This window comes from Peromyscus eremicus, chromosome 1, assembly GCF_949786415.1.
Source record: "Peromyscus eremicus chromosome 1, PerEre_H2_v1, whole genome shotgun sequence".
In the NCBI taxonomy this organism is placed as follows: domain Eukaryota; kingdom Metazoa; phylum Chordata; class Mammalia; order Rodentia; family Cricetidae; genus Peromyscus; species Peromyscus eremicus.
The window spans coordinates 20,197,406-20,216,030 of record NC_081416.1 but is presented as its reverse complement, the minus strand read 5'-3'; the positions used below and the strand labels follow the sequence as shown (position 1 = coordinate 20,216,030).

The window sequence follows — 18,625 nt, the reverse complement described above, 5'->3', positions numbered from 1 at the left end:
TTCTCTTCCCCCTTGTGTTTTGAGCCAGGAGATCCTGTAGCCAAGGCTGGCTTTGGAATAGAAACACTCCTACCTCAGAATCCTAACAGACGTGCTTCACCACGCAAGTCTCTCTAACTGTCCTTGTGGTAATGTTCCGGAGCTAGGCTGGTCCCCAGGCATTAGGTCCTAGGGTTCCGGAGCATTAAGTGAGTCGTCTCTTGCTTGGCAGGAGTTGAGTTCACCAGAAATTAGCAGGGAAGGGAAACGCTCCCAGGCTCACCTGCGCCTGGGTGGGAGGAGCTAAGCCAGGAGCTCCGCCCCAAGGCGGGACGGGCGCGATGACGTCACTGGCGCGCCACCGCAGAGCGAGTCGCGCGTCCCGGAAGCGACGGCGGTGGAGGGGGCTGACGACTGTCTGGGACCTGTGACTTCGGAACGTCGGTGGGAGGTGGCGCGGCGTGGGGTGGGGCGGGCCTGAGGGAACGCTCCGGGGCTCGGTGGCCCTTCCGTCCCCCCTGGCCGTCCCTGCCCATCTCTCCCCTGGGCCAGCGTCCGGGTAGGTGACGGCCATCACACCCCCGCTTCTGTGTTTACTGAGTCTGGCGCTCCCACACGGTGGGGGCCGCCACCTGCTGGCCCAGCGACCTTGGGCGTGGCCTGCCTTGCGCGGCTTCGGGGGTGATGGTGGTCGAGGCCTCTGTAGGCGCTGACCTGCCAATCTCCTTCCTAGCCGCCTGTCTTGCCCCTGCCCCGGGTTCCTTTTTTCCTGGTTGTCCTATCGGGAGTTTGGTGTCCGGTCGGCCCCTTTCCAAGTGATGAATGGAGGAGCCAGGGTTAAGAGCGTGATAAGTGTTTGCTAGGAAGAGTTCATGAACCTTGGGGAGCCCTGCCAAGGGTCTTCCAGACTACACTGAGGGTGTTGACAAAGACTTCTCAGAGCAAGAGGCACTCTTTAAGCGGACACCTGAAGGATGAATAGGATTACCAGATAAAGATTTGAGAAAGATATCACGGGACATCTTTTCTCTTGGGATTACCAACTATCTTCCTTCAACAACCTGGTTATTATGGTTTATATGTTTTTCAAAGGTTGGGGCGGGGGGGAAGAGCTTTGAAGGGGTTCATGAAGAACAAGCTTTATATCCAAGTGGTCCACTTCACTCCGCTGATCTTCAGCAGGAACAAAGTTCCCTCCTGTGTGAAATGGGTAGTCCCTCTTACCTTGGAGGTTTAATTATAAGTACCACATGAAATAATGCAAGGGGAAATGCGTTGAAGACTGAAGTGCATTGTAAGTGTGGGGAATTATGATTACAGGATGCAGACAGCAGCTCGGGACCTGAGTGCGCCAGAGGTGAGCCCCGGCGTGATGCCCGAGGTTCTCTCTGAGAGTCCACCTGCCCCGACCAAGTCCACAGCGTTTGATCTTTTCAACCTGGTTCTGTCCTACAAGAGGCTGGAGATCTACCTGGAACCCCTGAAGGACGCAGGTGATGGTGTTCGGTACTTGCTAAGGTACAGACTTTAGGGGTTGCTTTTCCTGTGGTCTCTCCTGCCTCTCTGGCCAGTTGGGCAGTTATTGGGCTGACTTTTCTGCTCTAGTGATGACTAGTTCTGGAGACGTTGTTTGATCTCTGGATTTATTCAGGTCTACCTGTGTTCCAGTCCTATGCAGGAAAGGCAGGAACTGGGAACTGCCTGACCCTCATCAGGATTCTTTGTGGCTGGATAAGCTCCTCTCAGGGACCGCTAGAAAGCCTTGGACATTGGCCTACTAAAGCTTGAGCAGGCTTAGAGTTTCCCGCTCCCCTTCTCTCCCAATATTAACATAATTAATATTAAAATGTTGATTTTATTTTGTTATTTTTGTATGTGTGTGGCATTTGTATGCAGGTCAGAGGACAGCCTTTGGGAGCTGGTTCTCCTTCCACAGTGGATTCTAGGGAGCAGACTCAGAGGCTTGGCAGCAAGCGGCTAAACTATCTCACCAGCAAGTTACAATTTTAAACAAACCTCAAATACAAATACCTTTGAAAAAACTGGACACCATATTCATTTGTTACGTAGGATAATGGTTCTCAATTTTTTTCCTGATTTGCTTCATTTTTCATCTGCTCAATTTTTTTCTAGCTTTCCTTCCTTTTGTTGTCTGAGATAGTGGTCTGAAACTCATGTAGTTTAGGCTGCTCTCAGACTCACATCTTTCTGTTTCATACTCACAAGTACTGGGACTACAGGTGTTTGCCACCAGGCCAACACCAACTGGCTCATTGTGTATTCCTGGCTGGCCTGGAACTCACAGAGGCCTGTCTGCCACTGTCTCTGGAGTGCTGGAATTAAAAGCATGCATTGCCATGCCTGGCCTCTCTCTTTTTTCCTTAAGTGATGTATTTACTTTTTAGATTTATGTGTACGATGTATTGTCTGTATATATTTATATACACCATGTGTTTGCTAAGAGGCCAGGAGACGCTGTCACGGCCCCTGGAATTTAAGTTATAGATGGTTGTGAGCTGCCATGTGGGTGCTAGGAACTGAGCCTGGATCTTAACCAGTAACATCTCTCCAACTCCTGGGTTTATTTGTGTTAAAAGTATTTTCATTTGGACATATGCCTATAATTCCAGCATTTAGGAAGTAGAGACAGGAGGATCAGAAGCTCAAAATCATTTGTAGACGGAGTTTTCTTTGGGCTGCCAGTTCTCTCTCTCTCTCTCTCTCTCTCTCTCTCTCTCTCTCTCTCTCTCACACACACACACACACACACACACACACACACACACACACACACACTTACTATTAATTATGAAAGCTCAGCCTATAGCTTAGGCTTGTTCCACTAGCTCTTATAACTTAAATTAACCCATTTATATTAATCTACGTTTTGTCTTTTTTTTTTTTTTAAACCTCTCTTCCATCTTGTACCTCTGGTTTCCCCTCTGTCTCTCTCTCTCTGCCTGGAAGTCCTGCTTATACATCCTGCCTAGCTATTGGCCATTTAGCTTTTTTATTAAACCAATCACAGTGACACATCTTCACATAGTATAAAGGAATATTCCACAATAATCATCCTTAGCTCCATAGCAAGTTTGGGATCAGCTTGGGCTACAGGACACCTTGTCTCAAAAAAAAAAACATACCAAAAAAACCCCCAAAACAAAACAAAAAGATATCCTAAATTGCAAATAAATGGCTTTGCACTGCACTTCTGAATACTTCAGTTTGTCTGTTTTTTGTTTTGTTTTGTTTTGTTTTTTGTTTTTTTGTTTTTTTGAGACAGGGTTTCTCTGTGTAGCCCCCTGGCTGTCCTGAAACTAGCTCTGTAGACTATGATGGCCTTGAACTCACAGAGATCCACCTGCCTCTGCCTCCCGAGTTCTGGGATTAAAGGTGTGTGCCACCACCGCCCAGCTAGTTTATGTCTTTTAATAAAAGCATTTGATTTCATCATCAAAATAATGTCATACCTAACATAATTAAAAACCACTCTGCAGCCTGGGGCTCTTAGTTTCCCATAGATTATGAGGAAAGGAATACCATTCTTTGCTTTTCATGAAGTCAAATACATATAACCCTAAACATGTCTCAGAACCACTGGTGGCTGCCATTGTGGTAAAAGTAAAATGAAAAGATAGGTGGAAACTCAGCCCTGTCTGAAGAGTCAGAGCGTCACACTGGCAGTGACATCACTGGCCTTCCAGAGCCACTCTCCTTGATGTGCTGACAGTTTGATCCCAGGAGACCCACAAAGCAGAGCAGCTGATCATAAAATTTTACTGTAGCTTTGGACCCGATAGCCAAACTCCAAGGTTGGGTCCCTTGTCAGTCCAATCCTCTTTACTAAAAAAGCACTGTCAAAAGCATAAACGAATGTGGCAGCCACTTTCACAGCCCAGCGGTCCTTCTGCCAGCATGTAGAGACTACAGCTGAGGGAGGTGCCCCTCCATCCAGCTCCAAGCTGGTCTCCCCAGATCCTCAGACCGCCAAACCTAACAAGTTGGTGTGCCAAGAGGCACTACACCACCAGCAGAGGAAAGTAGGACAGGGTGTGTGTAACTTGTGCTTTGTTGAAATGGGCAAAACGGGCACAGGCGCCAGGATGAGGACAAAGCACTGTTTGCCAGCAGTGGATCCATTCTTTTTCTGATACTTGTTTCTCTCCTCTGATGTGTATATTGTGTACCTTGTGTATATTTGCCTTAGGACATGGGTGTCAGTGGCCTCGTTATTGTCTATGCTCTTTTTTCTTAGTTTGCTTCTTTTTATTTTAACTTATTTGTTTTTAGATAGGGTCTTATGTAGCCCATACTGACTCCAACTAACTGTGGCTGAGGCTGACCTTGAATGCCTGATCCTCCTGCCACTAACTCCCCAGTGCTGGAATTATACCTGTGCTCCCCCACACTGGGTTCTAAATGTCCTTTTCCACAGCTAAGCCAGCAGCACTGAAAGAGATAAAGTAACATATGGGCAAAAATGTCCGTATTGTTTTTTTCTCAATTTAAGACAAGGTCTCACTATAGCTCTGGCTGGCCTGGAACTCACTATGTAGACCACCTGGCCTTGAGCTTGCAGGGATTTGCTGGCCTCTGCCTCCTGAGTGCTGGGATTAAAGGTGCCCTGTTGATGAATTTTGGGCAAATGGACTGGTGAGCTGAGGAGGGTTTTGATTTTCCCCATATCTGTTATTTTCCGTGGTCCAGCAAGTGGCCTGGAGAGTGAGCTGATAATAGTCTTAGGAAATTGTGACATAAGATAAAGGAAGTTGTTAAAAGAAGAACCTTGTCAGTGTCCCTTGTGAAGGACAGAGCCTTACAAAACATGGTGAAGCAGTGGGGACCAAGTTTCTCAACGGATGGTGGAAGAGCTCTTCCCCCTGGAAGGAGGTTCTGTGGGTCTTCCAGTTTGTCACCCCAGGGTCAGTGTGTGACCTCTTTGTTCCTCCGCTAGCCTCCTGACCTACAGATAGGCCCATGTGTGTTTCTCCATGGCCCTCGTGCCCCTCCTCTCCTCATGTCCAGATCTGGCTGGCTGGCTGTGCTGCCAGGCCTCTTTCAGGCTGGAGGAATGGCTGTCTTTTGATCAGAACTCTCTGTTGTAGGTGGCAGATGCCTTTGTGTTCCTTGATGACCTGCCTGGGCCTCAACATCTTGTTCCTCACTTTGAATGAGGGTAAGAACTACTTCTGGAGGCCAGTGGGTTTTTGTGAATGAATGTGGGGGAAGAACCCTGAGTTGGAGCAGTGTGAGAGGGACCACCTCTTTGCCAGTCCGATTCCTCCTAGGTCTCCTTGGTGTTGGAACCCAAGCTCCAGAGCGATCCTCAGGATTCAGCCTCTGTGTGACTTCGGGCACATGATAGAGCCTATCTGTTGAGACTCCCTTTCCCTCATCTCTGAACAGAAGATAGCAGCAGTCTTTCCTCATGATCACTGTGAGGAATGAGAGCCTGTGTGTGCCGCTCAGCCCAGTGCCTCACACAGACTGTAGCTGCTGCCGCCTCTGTATTGCTTCCTTCTTGACTGCTGGCTGATGCCTCCACCTTTTCCCATTTTGCTTTCCTATCTGATTAGGGGTCATTTGCCAACATGACCTGGGGTAAGGTTATCAGGAGGAGGATCTGAGGAGAGACTTTTCCCCTCATAGCTGTCATTTTCTCTAATGTGCTGGATGGCCACCAGCGCTGGGGAGAGGCACACACACAAAGCCATGAGGAAGACGTGTGACTGCAGAAGTCCTGGAAGGCAGTGCCTCCTGAGGACATCTGTTATGTATGCTGTGGCCCAGTCCTTTCAGGGTTGGAACTGTCAGGAAGTGCGGGAAGGGTCCAGGGCAGTGTTTAGAGTAGCTGGACTTTTATGTGTTCTTATATGACACACATGATTCTCAATATTTCCTATGGACATGTGGAGTCAGTGGGTTGAAAATTATCTCAGTTCACACAGGATCATCTAGTTTTGGACTGCTTTTTTTTTTTCTTTCTTTTTCTTTTTTGAGGCAGGAGCTCTCTATGTAGCTTAGGCTTGCCTTAAACTCACCATATAGTCCAGGTTTGCCTGGAACTACCTATTCTCCTGCCTCAGCCTCTTGGATTCTGGGGTTACAAATGTAACCACCATCATACCCAGTTTTCTTTTCCTTAGTTGGATTTTTCTTGGATTAAATCTCCTAGGATGTTAGTGTATGTGTGTCTAAGCATAGTTCTAAATTCTGTCAGTTTCAATGACAAAGTGTGTAATTAGCATTTATGATGGCCAGTGCTGTCCTTGTTTGCTATTGTGATATTGTATTACAAGGGAGAAGTTCCTGCTTTGAACTTTGTCTCTGCCTCATTATCTATCCCTCAATCCTCAGGACTCTTACACTATCCTAAAAGTCAAAGGAAAGGCTTCCCGTCTGCCTTAGTAGTAGGTAGAAAGGGCCAAATTTTCATCCTGCAGCATCCAGACTGCAGATGTGAGCCATCTATTGTGTGCTGTGGCATTTTTTATTTTATCCTAGTGTGTGGGTGTTTTGCTGCATGTATGTCTGTGTACTAGGTGTGTGCAGTGTCTGTGGAGGCCAGAAGAAGGTGTTGGATCACCTACAGCTAGAGTTACAGATGCTTGTGAGCCACAGTATGGGTACTGGAAGTCAAGCCCAGGTCCTCTGGCAGAGCAGCCCATATTTTCAACCACCAAGCCATCTCTCCAACCCACGAGGCATTATTTTAAATTTACACAAGGCTGGAGTTCATCCGTGACCACATACCTGGGGCTCACAGTTTCGAACCTACTTTGGCTGAAGAGACATCATGTCCGTAGTACATGGTGTGGTGATGAGATCTGTGAGGGAAAACAAAACTGGGTTGAGCAGGCCGTAGCGTGGGGGGATCTGGAGTCCTACCTGCAGCGTGGTCAGGCTGACTTCTCAGGCAGGGCCTGGAGGAGGTGGGAGGCAAGCACATGGACGGTGCGCAGACTCGTTTACTGTGTCACCTGCAGTGTTCCTGATCTCCTAGGTGCCTGGTACTCCATGGGTGCCTTGATGATTTCGGTGCCTGCCCTGCTGGGCTACCTTCAGGAGGTTTGCCGGCCACAGCTGCCAGATTCGGAGCTGATGCGGAGGAAATACCACAGCATAAGGCAGGAGGACCTACAGAGAGTTCGCCTTTCCCGACCGGAGGCTGTGGCTGAGGTGAAGAGCTTGTAAGTATTGAAAGGAGGCCAGGAGTGTGGGGGAGTGAGCCGGCTGCCACACTGAATGCTGCCAGGCTGCCACAGACTTCATTCTACTTAATCTCTTTACCAGGTCTGAGCGGAGACACTATTATTATCCTCCACTTAGAGCTAGTGACTGAGACTCCAGATTCAGCTGCCATCACAGCTATGTTCGTTCTTTCCCCAGAGGGACCTCTAAGGGGCTTGCTTAGGTGCGCTTGTGCAAGCCCCTGCTGGGTGAAGTGTTTATCTAATTATTCTTTATCAGTAAAAACTCGGGAGTCAGATATTGGAGTCAGAACCTGAATGATCAGAGAAGCAACCAGTAAATGCCCGCGCCCGCCCCCCCCCCCCCCCCCCCCCCGCCCCAATCCTTAATCAAACAGGACTGAGACCTTCTCTAAGCCTCGCCCTACTACTTCCTGTGTCTGTTCTCAGTCCTCCAAAACCTCTGTGGTTAATTTTGGTCAGCTAGTAGTTAGATCCATCCTCTGATTTAAAGCAAATTTTATTGGCAGTCTTGGGAACATCAGAATGCTATTAAATATCACACAACAACTGGGCTTGGATCCTACCTCTTCACTGCTGTGCAACATCCAACAACTCTCTTGCTTCTCTGCGTCTCTGGTCCCTCATCTGTCAGATATGATGTTGGGTTTATGCAGAGGATGGTTGTGAAGATTACTTGAGTGTTGGGTACCCAGGAAGTGTTCAGTGTTAGTCATCATTACCATCCTCAACAAGACATGGCAGGTGCTTTGAGGAAGCAACTTTAAGACTCCTGAGGAATGTTAACCTTGTCGACTTCAGTGGCAACTGGCTTTTCCTGAGCTTTTCCTTGATTCAGGCTCCAAGTAGGCTTTTGACATACAGCAGGGGTTATAACAGAACTAACATGCCCAGAAATAGAGTCATCAGGAGTGAGGTCCAGGTATATGGGAAAACAAACAAACAAAACTTTTTTAATGTGAAGTAATTTATTTTTATGGATTTCTTTTTCTTTCTTTCTTTTTTTTTTTTCCTGAGATGATCTCATGATATAGCCTTGGTTAGCCTGGAACTCAAAATGTAGACCAGGCTGACTTGAAACTCATAGAGATATTCATGCCCCTGCCTCCCAAGTGCTGGGATTAAAGGGGTGCACCAGTATGCTTGACACTGAAACAGTATTTTAACATTTGACAAGAGGCACAGAAGAATGAAACAGTTCCATATACCATTCATACAGAGCAATTACTAACATTGTCACACTGGCTTTAGCTTTCTATTTTTTTTTCCCTTGAACCATTTGAAAATTATAAACAGCCCTCTGTTCACTCCAAACATTTCAGCATTTTTTTTTTCTGAGATCAAGGACATTGTCTTATGTATTCCCAGTAGAACAGTTGGAATTAGGATATTTATATTGATATATTAGTACCTTTCTTGCTGCATAGTTCATAATCACATTTTGCCAGTTGTATTGAAGTTTTTTTAATATTGGTTTCCCCTGGTCCAGGGTCCAATTTAGAATCATACATTATATTGAAGGTTTTTTCTTTCCTGTACTGCTAAGACTAGATCCAAGACCTTGGCTACCAAGCACCTCAGTCCTCACACTTAATTTCTGTGTTCTGTTAACATGGGGTGAGCGGTTCCACGTGATCTTGACGTACTTGATGCAGTACAAGCTCACTGTGTTGTTGTGTGTATATGTGTGTGTGTGTATAACAGTTTGTGTTACCCGGTTCCTTGTTAGATTCAGGGTACACATTTGAGCAGGGCTGACAAGGGGAGTGTCATAGTCTATGTGAGAGCCACACGATGTCAGGAAATACTAACTGGGTCACTTGTTTAAAGCTTCTCTATGTAAGTTATTGTTTAGCCTCGGTTGTTAGTAATCTGTGCAGAGATACATTGAGACTGAACTATCTTGTTCTCATCAGCTTCCACTCACTGCTGTAAAAGCCACTGGTGGGTCCTACCTTCATGAGTTTATTCCGTGGTGGTTGAGAAGTGGTTCTCTGCTCAACATTCTGTTTGCATTTATTTTCTGGCATTCTGCGGCGGGGAAGTGTGCTTCTCATTTGTTGTCAGTATGAATGCACAGGTTATTTCACTCAGCAGGGTCTAATCTATTACAGTCCTTCCTTCCATCTTGGAGTGTCCTCGGTTTGGCCAGTGGGACCCCTTGAGCTGGTTTTTGTCTTCTTTCATTATAGCCCCATCATTTTTCAGTGCTGCCTTACTGAGTGGCACAGCAGAATATTCACATTTGTCTAATTTTCCCTGTTCCAGCTCTAGAAGCAGCCATGTCTCTAATGAGCCCTATGGGGAAGGAGGGCACTGAGTCTACAAAGTGGTTCCTCCCAATTGCCATAAATAAAATAAAATAAAAAAAAAAAAGCAGGGACCTTAACTGTTTCACCTCAACAAGGGACTCCCAAAGGAGGTTGACATGGACTGGAACGCTTTGCCAGACCATCTCCCAGCACAAGTGTTTACCGACGGTGGCACTGCTGGCTAGCTGTGCCTGTGAAGCCCAGCCTCTGCATCCTCATAGCTTCTATACTCCTGGATGGGTAGGTGGGCTTGGGAGGGCCAGGCCTTGTCCACTCACAGAAGCTCCTGTGTCCACAGCTTGATTCAGCTGGAAGCCTTCCTGACCCGCCTGTGCTGTACCTGTGAGTCAGCCTACCGTGTGCTACACTGGGAGAACCCCATGGTGTCCTCACAGTGAGTGGGCCCTTCCTTTCCACCCGCCGCCGCTGCCGCCGCCCTGTAGCAATCTGTGGATTGAACACCACCACCACCCCCACCCCCGCCAAGTGAAGCCAGCTACCTTGAAAAGGCTTCTGCCCCACCCACCTCGGGAAAGGAGCACACCATGGCCCTAGGGTGTGGGTCTGCACATATGCTTTTGAGCCTAAATGATTGCTTTTGTGTAGGTGCCATTTTAAAAGATACACAGTAACAGTACTCGAATAATAGGCAAGTAACTCACTGTGTAATCTACCACCCTGCTATAACAGCTGAGCTCATGTTCAGCTGCCTTCTGGAGCTGCTCATGTGCCTATCAGCTTCATGTTGCTTTTTGAATTTGTTTATTTAATTATATATATGTAAAAAATATATATATATTATATATAATATACGACTGTTTTGTCTGCATGTTTGTATGTCTGTATGCATGTGTGTATACCCTGAGGATGCTGGTAATCAAACATGGTCCTCTACAAGAGCCCAAAGTGCCCTAGGCCAATGAGCCACCTCTCTAGCCTGTGTGTGAGATCTCTCTCTTCATTAATTACATCATAAGTGGTTACAACAAAGTCTTTGGAATTATTTTGTAATGTGGACTGTGAATGATTGTAATTTGTGAAGGTGTTCTGTTTTATATTTAGATAAGTTATATATTTAGATAGCCCTACAGTGAACATTTTGGTGGACTTAGTTTTAATTTTTTGAAAAATTTTTAATGATGAACTTAAAAGATGAAATTGCTGCATACAAGAAATGCATATTTTTGAGGCTTTCCTATATCAATAATGGCTATAATGTCTGTCTCGGCTTCACTGTGTGTGCCAGGCCCATGCTCAGAGGTTCCTGTTTATTGTCTGTCTTTTTCTAGTGATCCCGTGGAGTAGATGCTGTTTAACCTGTACTTTATAGGTGAATGAACTAATGCTTGAGAACCAAGGGACTTGTCACAGAGACAGTGGCAGAGTTTGTTTCGGCCCCAGTCTGTGTCTAGACTTCAGAGCCTAGACCCTTCCAGCAATGGCAGCTGAGCCACCGCCATGGACTCCCTGCTTGAGACACAGTGTGGTTTCACTGGTGTCACTTGATAGACACCAACAACTTAGCACTTCCGAGTACTTCCTCAACAGTTCCACACTGGTTTGATTGGCAGGTCTTGCCAGTTTGTGCCCAGAGCTGTGTCTTACCTGGTGCTCCCCGTCACTTCCTCCTGATCTTGGACTTTGTGTTCATCCAGGTTCTATGGCGCTCTCCTGGGCATGGTTTGCATGCTCTACCTGCTGCCTCTCTGCTGGGTCCTTGCCCTTTTAAACAGCACGCTCTTTCTGGGAAACGTGGAATTCTTCCGAGGTAAGCCCCAGAGAGCCTGACAGCTGGGCCAAGGCCCACCTGAGGACCTGTTTAGGCTTCCTGCTTCTGTATGTTTGCTGTGCTTGCCACAGGGGGCAGCTTTGCACTGGAGTATCTCTGGGAGTGTGCTCTGACCGTTCTCTAAGGTGGCTGTCCCCTCTCTCTTTTTTTTTTGAGATAGGGTTTCTTTCTGTAGTTTTGGTGCCTGTCCTGGATCTTGCTCTGTAGACCAGGCTGGCCTCGAACTCACAGAGATCCGCCTGGCTCTGCCTCCCGAGTGCTGGGATTAAAGGTGTGCGCCACCACCGCCCGACTTCCCTCTCCCTTTTTAAGGCAGATCCATCACTGCTTACTGATATGGTGGCTTGTAGAAGATAAGGGAGGTGTCCTTCCCCTAAATTGCTACCTACTCTTGCACTGTGGCCACCTGGAGTGGCTGCCACATCTCCGTGTGACCCCGAGTCTGCTGTCAGGCTTCTGGATGCTGGGCAGTCTGGAGTGGCCCTGTGCTTGGTGATTGCTCTCCTTGCTTTCCCTCTGTCCTTAGTTCATGGTCACTTGCTGGAGTGACTCTCTGGAGCAGAGGGGTGAGTGCTGATAGAGAACACTCCTGGAGTGCCACTTACTGTGCCTCTGGGAAAGTCCCTCTAGAGTTCTTTCTGGAGTTTTTTCTTTTTTTTTTTTGGACAGGGTCTCATGCTGTAGTCCTGGCTCACTGGAATCTTTTTGTGTAGACCAGACTGGCCTTGAAGGCACAGAGATCTACCTGCTTCTGCCTCCCGAGTGCTGAGGTTAAAGGTGTGGTGTGCACCACCACAGCCCATTTACTGTGTCTTCCGTGTCCTCTGACCCTATTCTCCATTCCCTCTGCAGTGGTGTCTGAGTACAGGGCTTGTCTGCAGCGGCGGATGAACCCCCAGCAGGAAGAGTATGCCTGTGAGAGTTCAGCACTGCAGGATGCCGGGGGAAGGAGTTCTCTGCTGGACAGCACACCTGATCCTACACCCACAGAGGTGAGTGTCCTGCCGTTGGCAAGCGGGTCCTCCCCTTTTTGTCTGTTTTCCTCCCTCTTGTTTATAAGGCATAGCTTCTGGGCTGGGGCTGTGGAGCTTTCCTGCCTAGTCTCTGGGATGCTTGGTAATAAAAAGTGCAGTGAAACAGCTGCCCTTTTCTGAGCACTTGCTCTGTGCCCGGGGCTGCACTAAGTGCCCGTGGGGTGTGAGCACTTGCTCTGTGCCCGGGGGTGCACTAAGTGCCCGTGGGGTGTGAGCACTTGCTCTGTGCCTGGGGGTGCACTAAGTGCCCGTGGGGTGTGAGCACTTGCTCAGTGCCCGTGGGGTGTGAGCACTTGCTCTGTGCCCGGGGGTGCACTAAGTGCCCGTGGGGTGTGAGCACTTGCTCTGTGCCCGGGGCTGCACTAAGTGCCCGTGGGGTGTGAGCACTTGCTCTGTGCCTGGGGGTGCACTAAGTGCCCGTAGGGTGTGAGCACTTGCTCAGTGCCCGTGGGGTGTGAGCACTTGCTCTGTGCCCGGGGGTGCACTAAGTGCCCGTGGGGTGTGTCTTGAGGATGGGGATGAGATCATTTCCAGTGGCACAAGAGAAGGCTGAGGCACAGAGTGGCTGCCAAAGGCTCTTAGCTGGTGAACAGCTGGGTCTTGGGTAGGCTCTGACGGTTAGTTACTGTGGTCCAGCGGAGTCTTGGTCTGTGGTCGTGCCCGTGGGGTTAGAGGGTGCTCTTTCTTTCCTGCAGCTGTGCGGTTTGCTGGGGCGGGTCCAGGGGTTTTGGAGCCTAACCACTGGCTCTCAGCAGGTGGCTCTCTACCCTGGGGACCAGGGCTGCCAACCCTTTCGCCATGGAGTTTTTCTTCTAGGACCTCACGCCAGGCAGTGTGGAAGAGGCTGAGGAGGCTGAGCCAGATGAAGAGTTCAAAGATGCAATTGAGGTGGGTGGCCTTCTCCCAGTCCCCTCTACTGACCAGGCCAGATGTTGGGTGGGCTGAGAGCTGTACTTTTTGTTTTTTACTTTTTTCCCCTAACATCCACATGGGAAGCCAGAACTTGATCTGAGCTGGAAATTCACTGGTTGAAAGAGTGCCACTGGCCCCTTCCTTCTCTCCTCATCTGTCTTGAGAGCCCAGGGCAGGGCTGGCTCTGCTAGCCTATGTAAACCACTGTTGGGGGGCGGTGGTTTGTCACCTGGGCTTGAGGTTATGATGTCAGGGGGCATGTTTGGAGGAGGCGCCTGCCCTGTGCCTCTGCCTGTCTGTAGACTGAGTTCCATAGATGTCCCTTTGGGAGGGTGGAGAAAGCAGTTACCTGGCCAAGTGCTGGTTCAGGGCAAGTTCAGCAGCCTTGATTTAGACAGTGATTTAGATGGGTAGTTTGAAGATGTGTTTTCTTTGGCTTGTAAACTCTTAAAATAGTTCTTTGAGCCAGGGTTTGAAATAGGGTGGACTTCGGTTAGAACTGTAGACTTGCTACTTTCCTAGCATCTCAGAGTCTGCAGCAGTCAGTATAGCTGAGGGGCCACTGTCTCCCGTTGGACAAGTCACAAGGTTGCTCAGCTGGGAGAGGTGCTTGTTGCCAAGTCTGATGGTCTGAGTTTGGTCTCCAGAACCCTTGTGGTGGAGGGAGAGACATGACTCTGGAAAGTGTCCTCTGAGAGGTTGTTGGAAGAGCAAGAGGCTTGTGGTTTTAACTGGGCCCTGGCTATACTGCTGACTTGCCCCTCAGACCCGCCCAGTCCATTTCAGCTGTGACTGTGAGAGATTTCCTCAAGTTGGTAATGGTTGTAGGCTTGGTCTGTGGAAGATGGACATAGCTGTGGCAGGGCTTTCCAAGCATTTTTATTCATGACCCAAGTAAGAAACACATTTTTAGATCCAGACCCAGTTCATCCTTAGTTCTGTAAAATGTGTGGAACTTAAGTGAAACACAGCCCAAAAGACTGTTGTGAGGGATATTTCCTTTCCTACTCTGTTCTCTTGAACTGTGTATGACCAGCGGCAATAGAGTCATGCCAAGCTTTCTCTAAGCTTCCATGGGTCTGGGCTGCTTCCAGAGAGCCCACCTATTGACCTCACCCTGCGGGAAGTACTCAGGGCTCGGGATGGCACAGCAGTTCCCCTGCCTCTCCTGCTCCTCCCTGCCTGCCAGCTCTCTCTGTTTTCTCCTCTTCTTGCCCGCACCCTGGGAGGCAGGAGACCCACCTGGTGGTGCTGGTAAGTAGAAGCGGGGTGAAAGGGGCAGGGCTGCTTAACTGGGCCCCACTTCATGGGCCACCATGCCCAGGTGCCTCTGCATGCAGGACCTGGGCTGTTGTAAGTGATGAGCGGGGCTGGAATAAGCTCTTCCCACAGGAGGATGATGAGGGCACCCCGTGCCCAGCAGAGGATGAGCTGGCCCTGCAGGACAATGGGTTCCTCAGTAGGAATGAGGTGTTGCGCAGCAAGGTGTCACGGCTTACAGAACGGCTCCGCAAGCGCTATCCCACCAACAACTTTGGTATGGCCAAGGAAGTGGATTGGAGGGGGGTGTGGCTAGGGCGGGTGGGACACCTGGGCTACAGGAGCAGAGTCCAAGAATTGTGGGCACTTGTAAAGATGTCCATGGCACCTTGGGGAATGTGCAAATGTCTCAGGACATGTGAGTGTGGCATGAGTGTGGGTCTTTTCATGTCTACCTCTCATTGTCGAATATTAGCTGACAGGAAGAGAAGGTACCCTTGGCCCAGGCTACAGAGAGCTGTGATCCCTAGGCGGCAGAACTTGACAGCAAATACTAGCTCAGCCAGTGTCCTTGGGCAAATTATGCCTCAGTTTCCCCTTCTGTAAGAGAAAGTTCTTGTTGGGTTGTTGTGGATATCGTGACAGTGCATGCCAAGAGTTAGCACAGGGCCAGGCTGGCTTAGTAACTGGGTGCTGTTGGTGTGGGAGGTGCTGGCTGGGCCTGTGTGTCCCTGAGAGCCTGTCTGGGTCGTTGTGACCTGGCTATCTGCAGTAAAGGGTACCTTCTTCTGGGGATGGTACTTTTCTGAGGTCGCTTGTTGCCAAAATTGTAGTTTGGTTAGTCTGCATTTGCGGGGGTTGTGGGTAGGTCAAGGATAGAGTTTGAAGGGTGGGTCTGACTTTGAGCACAGCTTGGGGACCAGGCTCTGATATGGATAAAGTCCTCGTGAGAGCCTAGAGTAACTGGTGACTGAGCGTCACTGTGGCCTTTGACTTGAGTGTTCCAGTGTTTAGTGAGTTTGAGGGAGGGGAAATCCCTGGATTTATCTTCAGGAGTTTGAGGGCCTCTGGGACCTGCCTTCCTGCCCTGACTCGTGGTGTGGTTGTCTTTTTAGGTTAGGTGTTCTGGACCTGCTGTTTTCTTTCCTGTGTCAATATCCCTAAGCACTGAGGATCGCTTTTGTTTGTGTTGACTCCTGGCCTTGATAGATAGACACACTGTAGGCTCAGGGTCCTTCCATAAACATACTGTCATTTCTCAGGTGGATGGACTGGGCAGGCAGATCCTCTGGGCCCAGGAGCAGCAAAGGGATGTTTGCCTCAGACATCTCTGCCATGGTCCCCCTGGCTCCACAGTCTTCCTTCCTTGACACCAGGGAATCTCTTTTTAGCAAGAGCGATGGGTAATCCTGGCTGGACTAGAAAGGAGCTTTGGGATTGTTATGGTCAGACATGTTACCCACGAGTCACAGCTGTGCCCTGTGCTGCTGATTGCTGCCCTTCCGTATCATAATAGGCCCCAGAACCGTTTTCTCCATCTTCCATCTCTCCTTACATCCACCCCTTGACTGCCCGTCACCACCTGAGCTGCTCTGGGCTGTTGTGCCACTGTCTGAAGCCCCTCCATCTCGTCACCTTGGTGACTCAGGAAGGTGGTGGTCCTGCTGGCCACCAGGGCTTGAGAATCCTGCCCTCCCTCCGTGTCATGTGGAAGGTGCTTGGTTTCACACTCCTCTCTTGGAATCTTCTCATGACAGAAAGCAGGAATGTGCATTTCCTGGAGGCCTATCTGTCCCTCAGCTGTGTTTGTAAGGAAACATTATGAAAGGGTCAGATATGGTGGGCTTCACCGAGGACACTTGAGTCAGGTCCCTGATGATGGCTTGGCTAGATTCCAGGGAGGAGAGTCTCTGGGTGCTCCTTGGTAATCTGCCAAGCTTGTGATGGGGGTGCGAGACCACTCAGTGTTGGGAGGGTGCGAGAATCGGAGCTGTGGGTAGCCTGGTGCAGCTGCTCCTAGGGGTGGGTACCTTTTCTTCTTCTGACTCCAGACCTCCTCTCTGTACCCAGCTGAGATGCTGGGCTGTGCCAGGCTGGGGTCCTAAGTGTCCCAGTTTCAAGAGTCAGGAGCAGTTCGGGTTGAGTGGCCTGGTCTGGGTCATAGCTGAGCTGCTGCTGCCTTTGTTTCTCAGGGAACTGTGCGGGCTGCGCTGCCACTTTCTCGGTGCTGAAGAAGAGGGTAAGTCCGGTGCTGTGTGCTTGGGGCAGTGTGCTGTGACCGCTTATGTGGGACTCGGGAGAGCCATCAATGGAGCCTACGTCTCAGGTCACAGAGGGCCAGTGCCTGTGGTTCACTCAGGCCAGCGCATCTTCCCTGCTTCAGGCCCACACCCTTACCAGCCTTCCGTTGGCTGTTCTGTCCGGCCTCATTCCCACCCCACAGGATTGGACGATAGGAGGGAGGAAGTAGTGGGGTGTCGGGTGCCTGGGGGTGGGCTCCATCTGACATTGACGTTTCTGTTTACAGCGGAGCTGCAGCAACTGTGGGAACAGTTTCTGCTCTCGGTGCTGCTCCTTCAAGGTGCCCAAGTCCTCCATGGGGGCCACAGGTGAGGGTGCAGGCGCAGTCCGGGCGGCTGCCCTGGGAAGGGGTGGGGGCTCCCCGAGGTGCCCTTCTTTCCTCACCGAGGAGACCGCCTGGTTGAATCTTATTTTCATTACCTCGGTAACATTTTCAACAAAATCAAAATTATTTCTCTTCCTCTCCTAAAAGCTGTACATGTTTGTTGTGAATAACACTTGTGGATGAGCAAAAGGAAGAAAATCCTCCCATGTGTCCCAGGCAGGGTGGTTGGGTGTGGGCCTCTCTGTCGCTGGCATGTAGGTGGCATGAATGTGCATTGGTGTTCTTGAAAACTGGGGTTATATTTCACTTCCTGCCCTGTGCTGTGTTGTGATGTTGGGCAAGCTTTTTCCCTTCTGATCTTACAAGTAGCACACGCTTGTTAACTGTAAAATTTGGAATTATTATAAAGAAGAAAGGAAGAGGAAAGTGATCCTGTAATCTTACCACCCAGAGGTTTTAAACCACCGTTAAAACGTTTAGGGAAAATTTCCTCTGGTAGTTTATTTAAAAAAAAAAAAAAAGGCTTTAAAAAAGTGTTTTGTTGATGCCAGAAGAATTTCCAGTGCACGGAACACCTGGGAGAGGCCTGCCGTCGGCATCAGAGCCCCAGTGCTCCTGCGTGTCTGAGGGCAGGGAATGCGCTGGGTCAGGGAGGTGTGGGCTGGGCCGTGGGTGGTCTGTCTACGGACTGGGGAGGCTAATTCAGTATTGGCGCCTTGAGCCTAAAGGGTACAAAGAACCGTCTCACCGCGTTCTTCTTCCTTTCCAGCTCCTGAAGCCCAGAGAGAGACTGTGTTTGTGTGTGCCTCCTGTAATCAGACCTTGAGCAAGTGAGAAGAGGAGAGAGAGAGGCCAGGCTCCCTCTGTCCCGGGGGCCACCAGTAGACCCTCCTCTCCCAACCCCGGTCCTCTGAGGCGTGTGCTGGGCAAATGTAGCCTGACAGCTAGGTCCTTCCCGCCCACCCGCCCGTCCCCTGCTGCCTCCAGCTGGGCTGGTGACCCTCTAAGGCCCACGGGGAGAGGGGCCCCTGGAGCTGTTTGCCCTGAACCACCCTGTGCCCTGTTGACTCTGGACTGGCCAGAGAATGGCTACCAGAGGGCGGAACTGAGCATAGTCTGCTCTCAGCTGAGCTCTGATGGTCAAGGCCAGACTGAGGAGCCTTAGGCTCTAAGAGACCTGAGGTGGGGAAAGAGGTTCTTCCCTGTTGAGTGCTGGCCGGCCTAGCCCCAGAGAGCCTGCAGGATGACTTAGACACCATGGCCTGACTCTGCCCTTTGAGTAGCCCCAGGGGCTGTTGTTTTCTAGACATGATTGGAGTTCCCAGGTGCCCAGAGGAGAGTGCACATGAGGGTACTGACCCAGTCTCTCAGTGTCAAGTGGATGGCAGCATGGGGAAGCTCTGCCTACAGGATCTTATCTCCCATGACTCTCTGGTGTCCTCAGCCCTGCTGGGATGGCTGCGGGACGCTCGCATCACTCCTGCTCCTGCCCTGGGTCTAGG

The 18,625-nt window shown here is 49.8% G+C and overlaps 1 protein-coding gene across 2 annotated transcripts; it reads left to right on the top strand.

Moving 5' to 3' along the window:
• The first annotated feature begins 359 nt into the window (after positions 1–359).
• Positions 360–18,265, top strand: Zfyve27 (zinc finger FYVE-type containing 27). 2 transcript variants are annotated; one of them, XM_059257923.1, is made up of 12 exons: positions 360–538; positions 1,300–1,497; positions 5,085–5,155; positions 6,983–7,169; positions 9,801–9,896; positions 11,158–11,270; positions 12,144–12,283; positions 13,142–13,213; positions 14,630–14,774; positions 16,690–16,736; positions 17,025–17,106; positions 17,893–18,265. In XM_059257923.1, exons 2-12 carry the CDS (start codon positions 1,301–1,303, stop codon positions 17,955–17,957), a joined length of 1,215 nt encoding a protein of 404 aa, XP_059113906.1. In that variant the 5' UTR covers positions 360–538; position 1,300; the 3' UTR covers positions 17,958–18,265. The 2 variants fall into 2 exon arrangements, with proteins under 2 accessions (XP_059113906.1, XP_059113908.1); XM_059257925.1 differs by lacking the exon at positions 360–538 and having other exon boundaries at positions 1,368–1,472.
• The last annotated feature ends 360 nt before the right edge of the window (positions 18,266–18,625 follow it).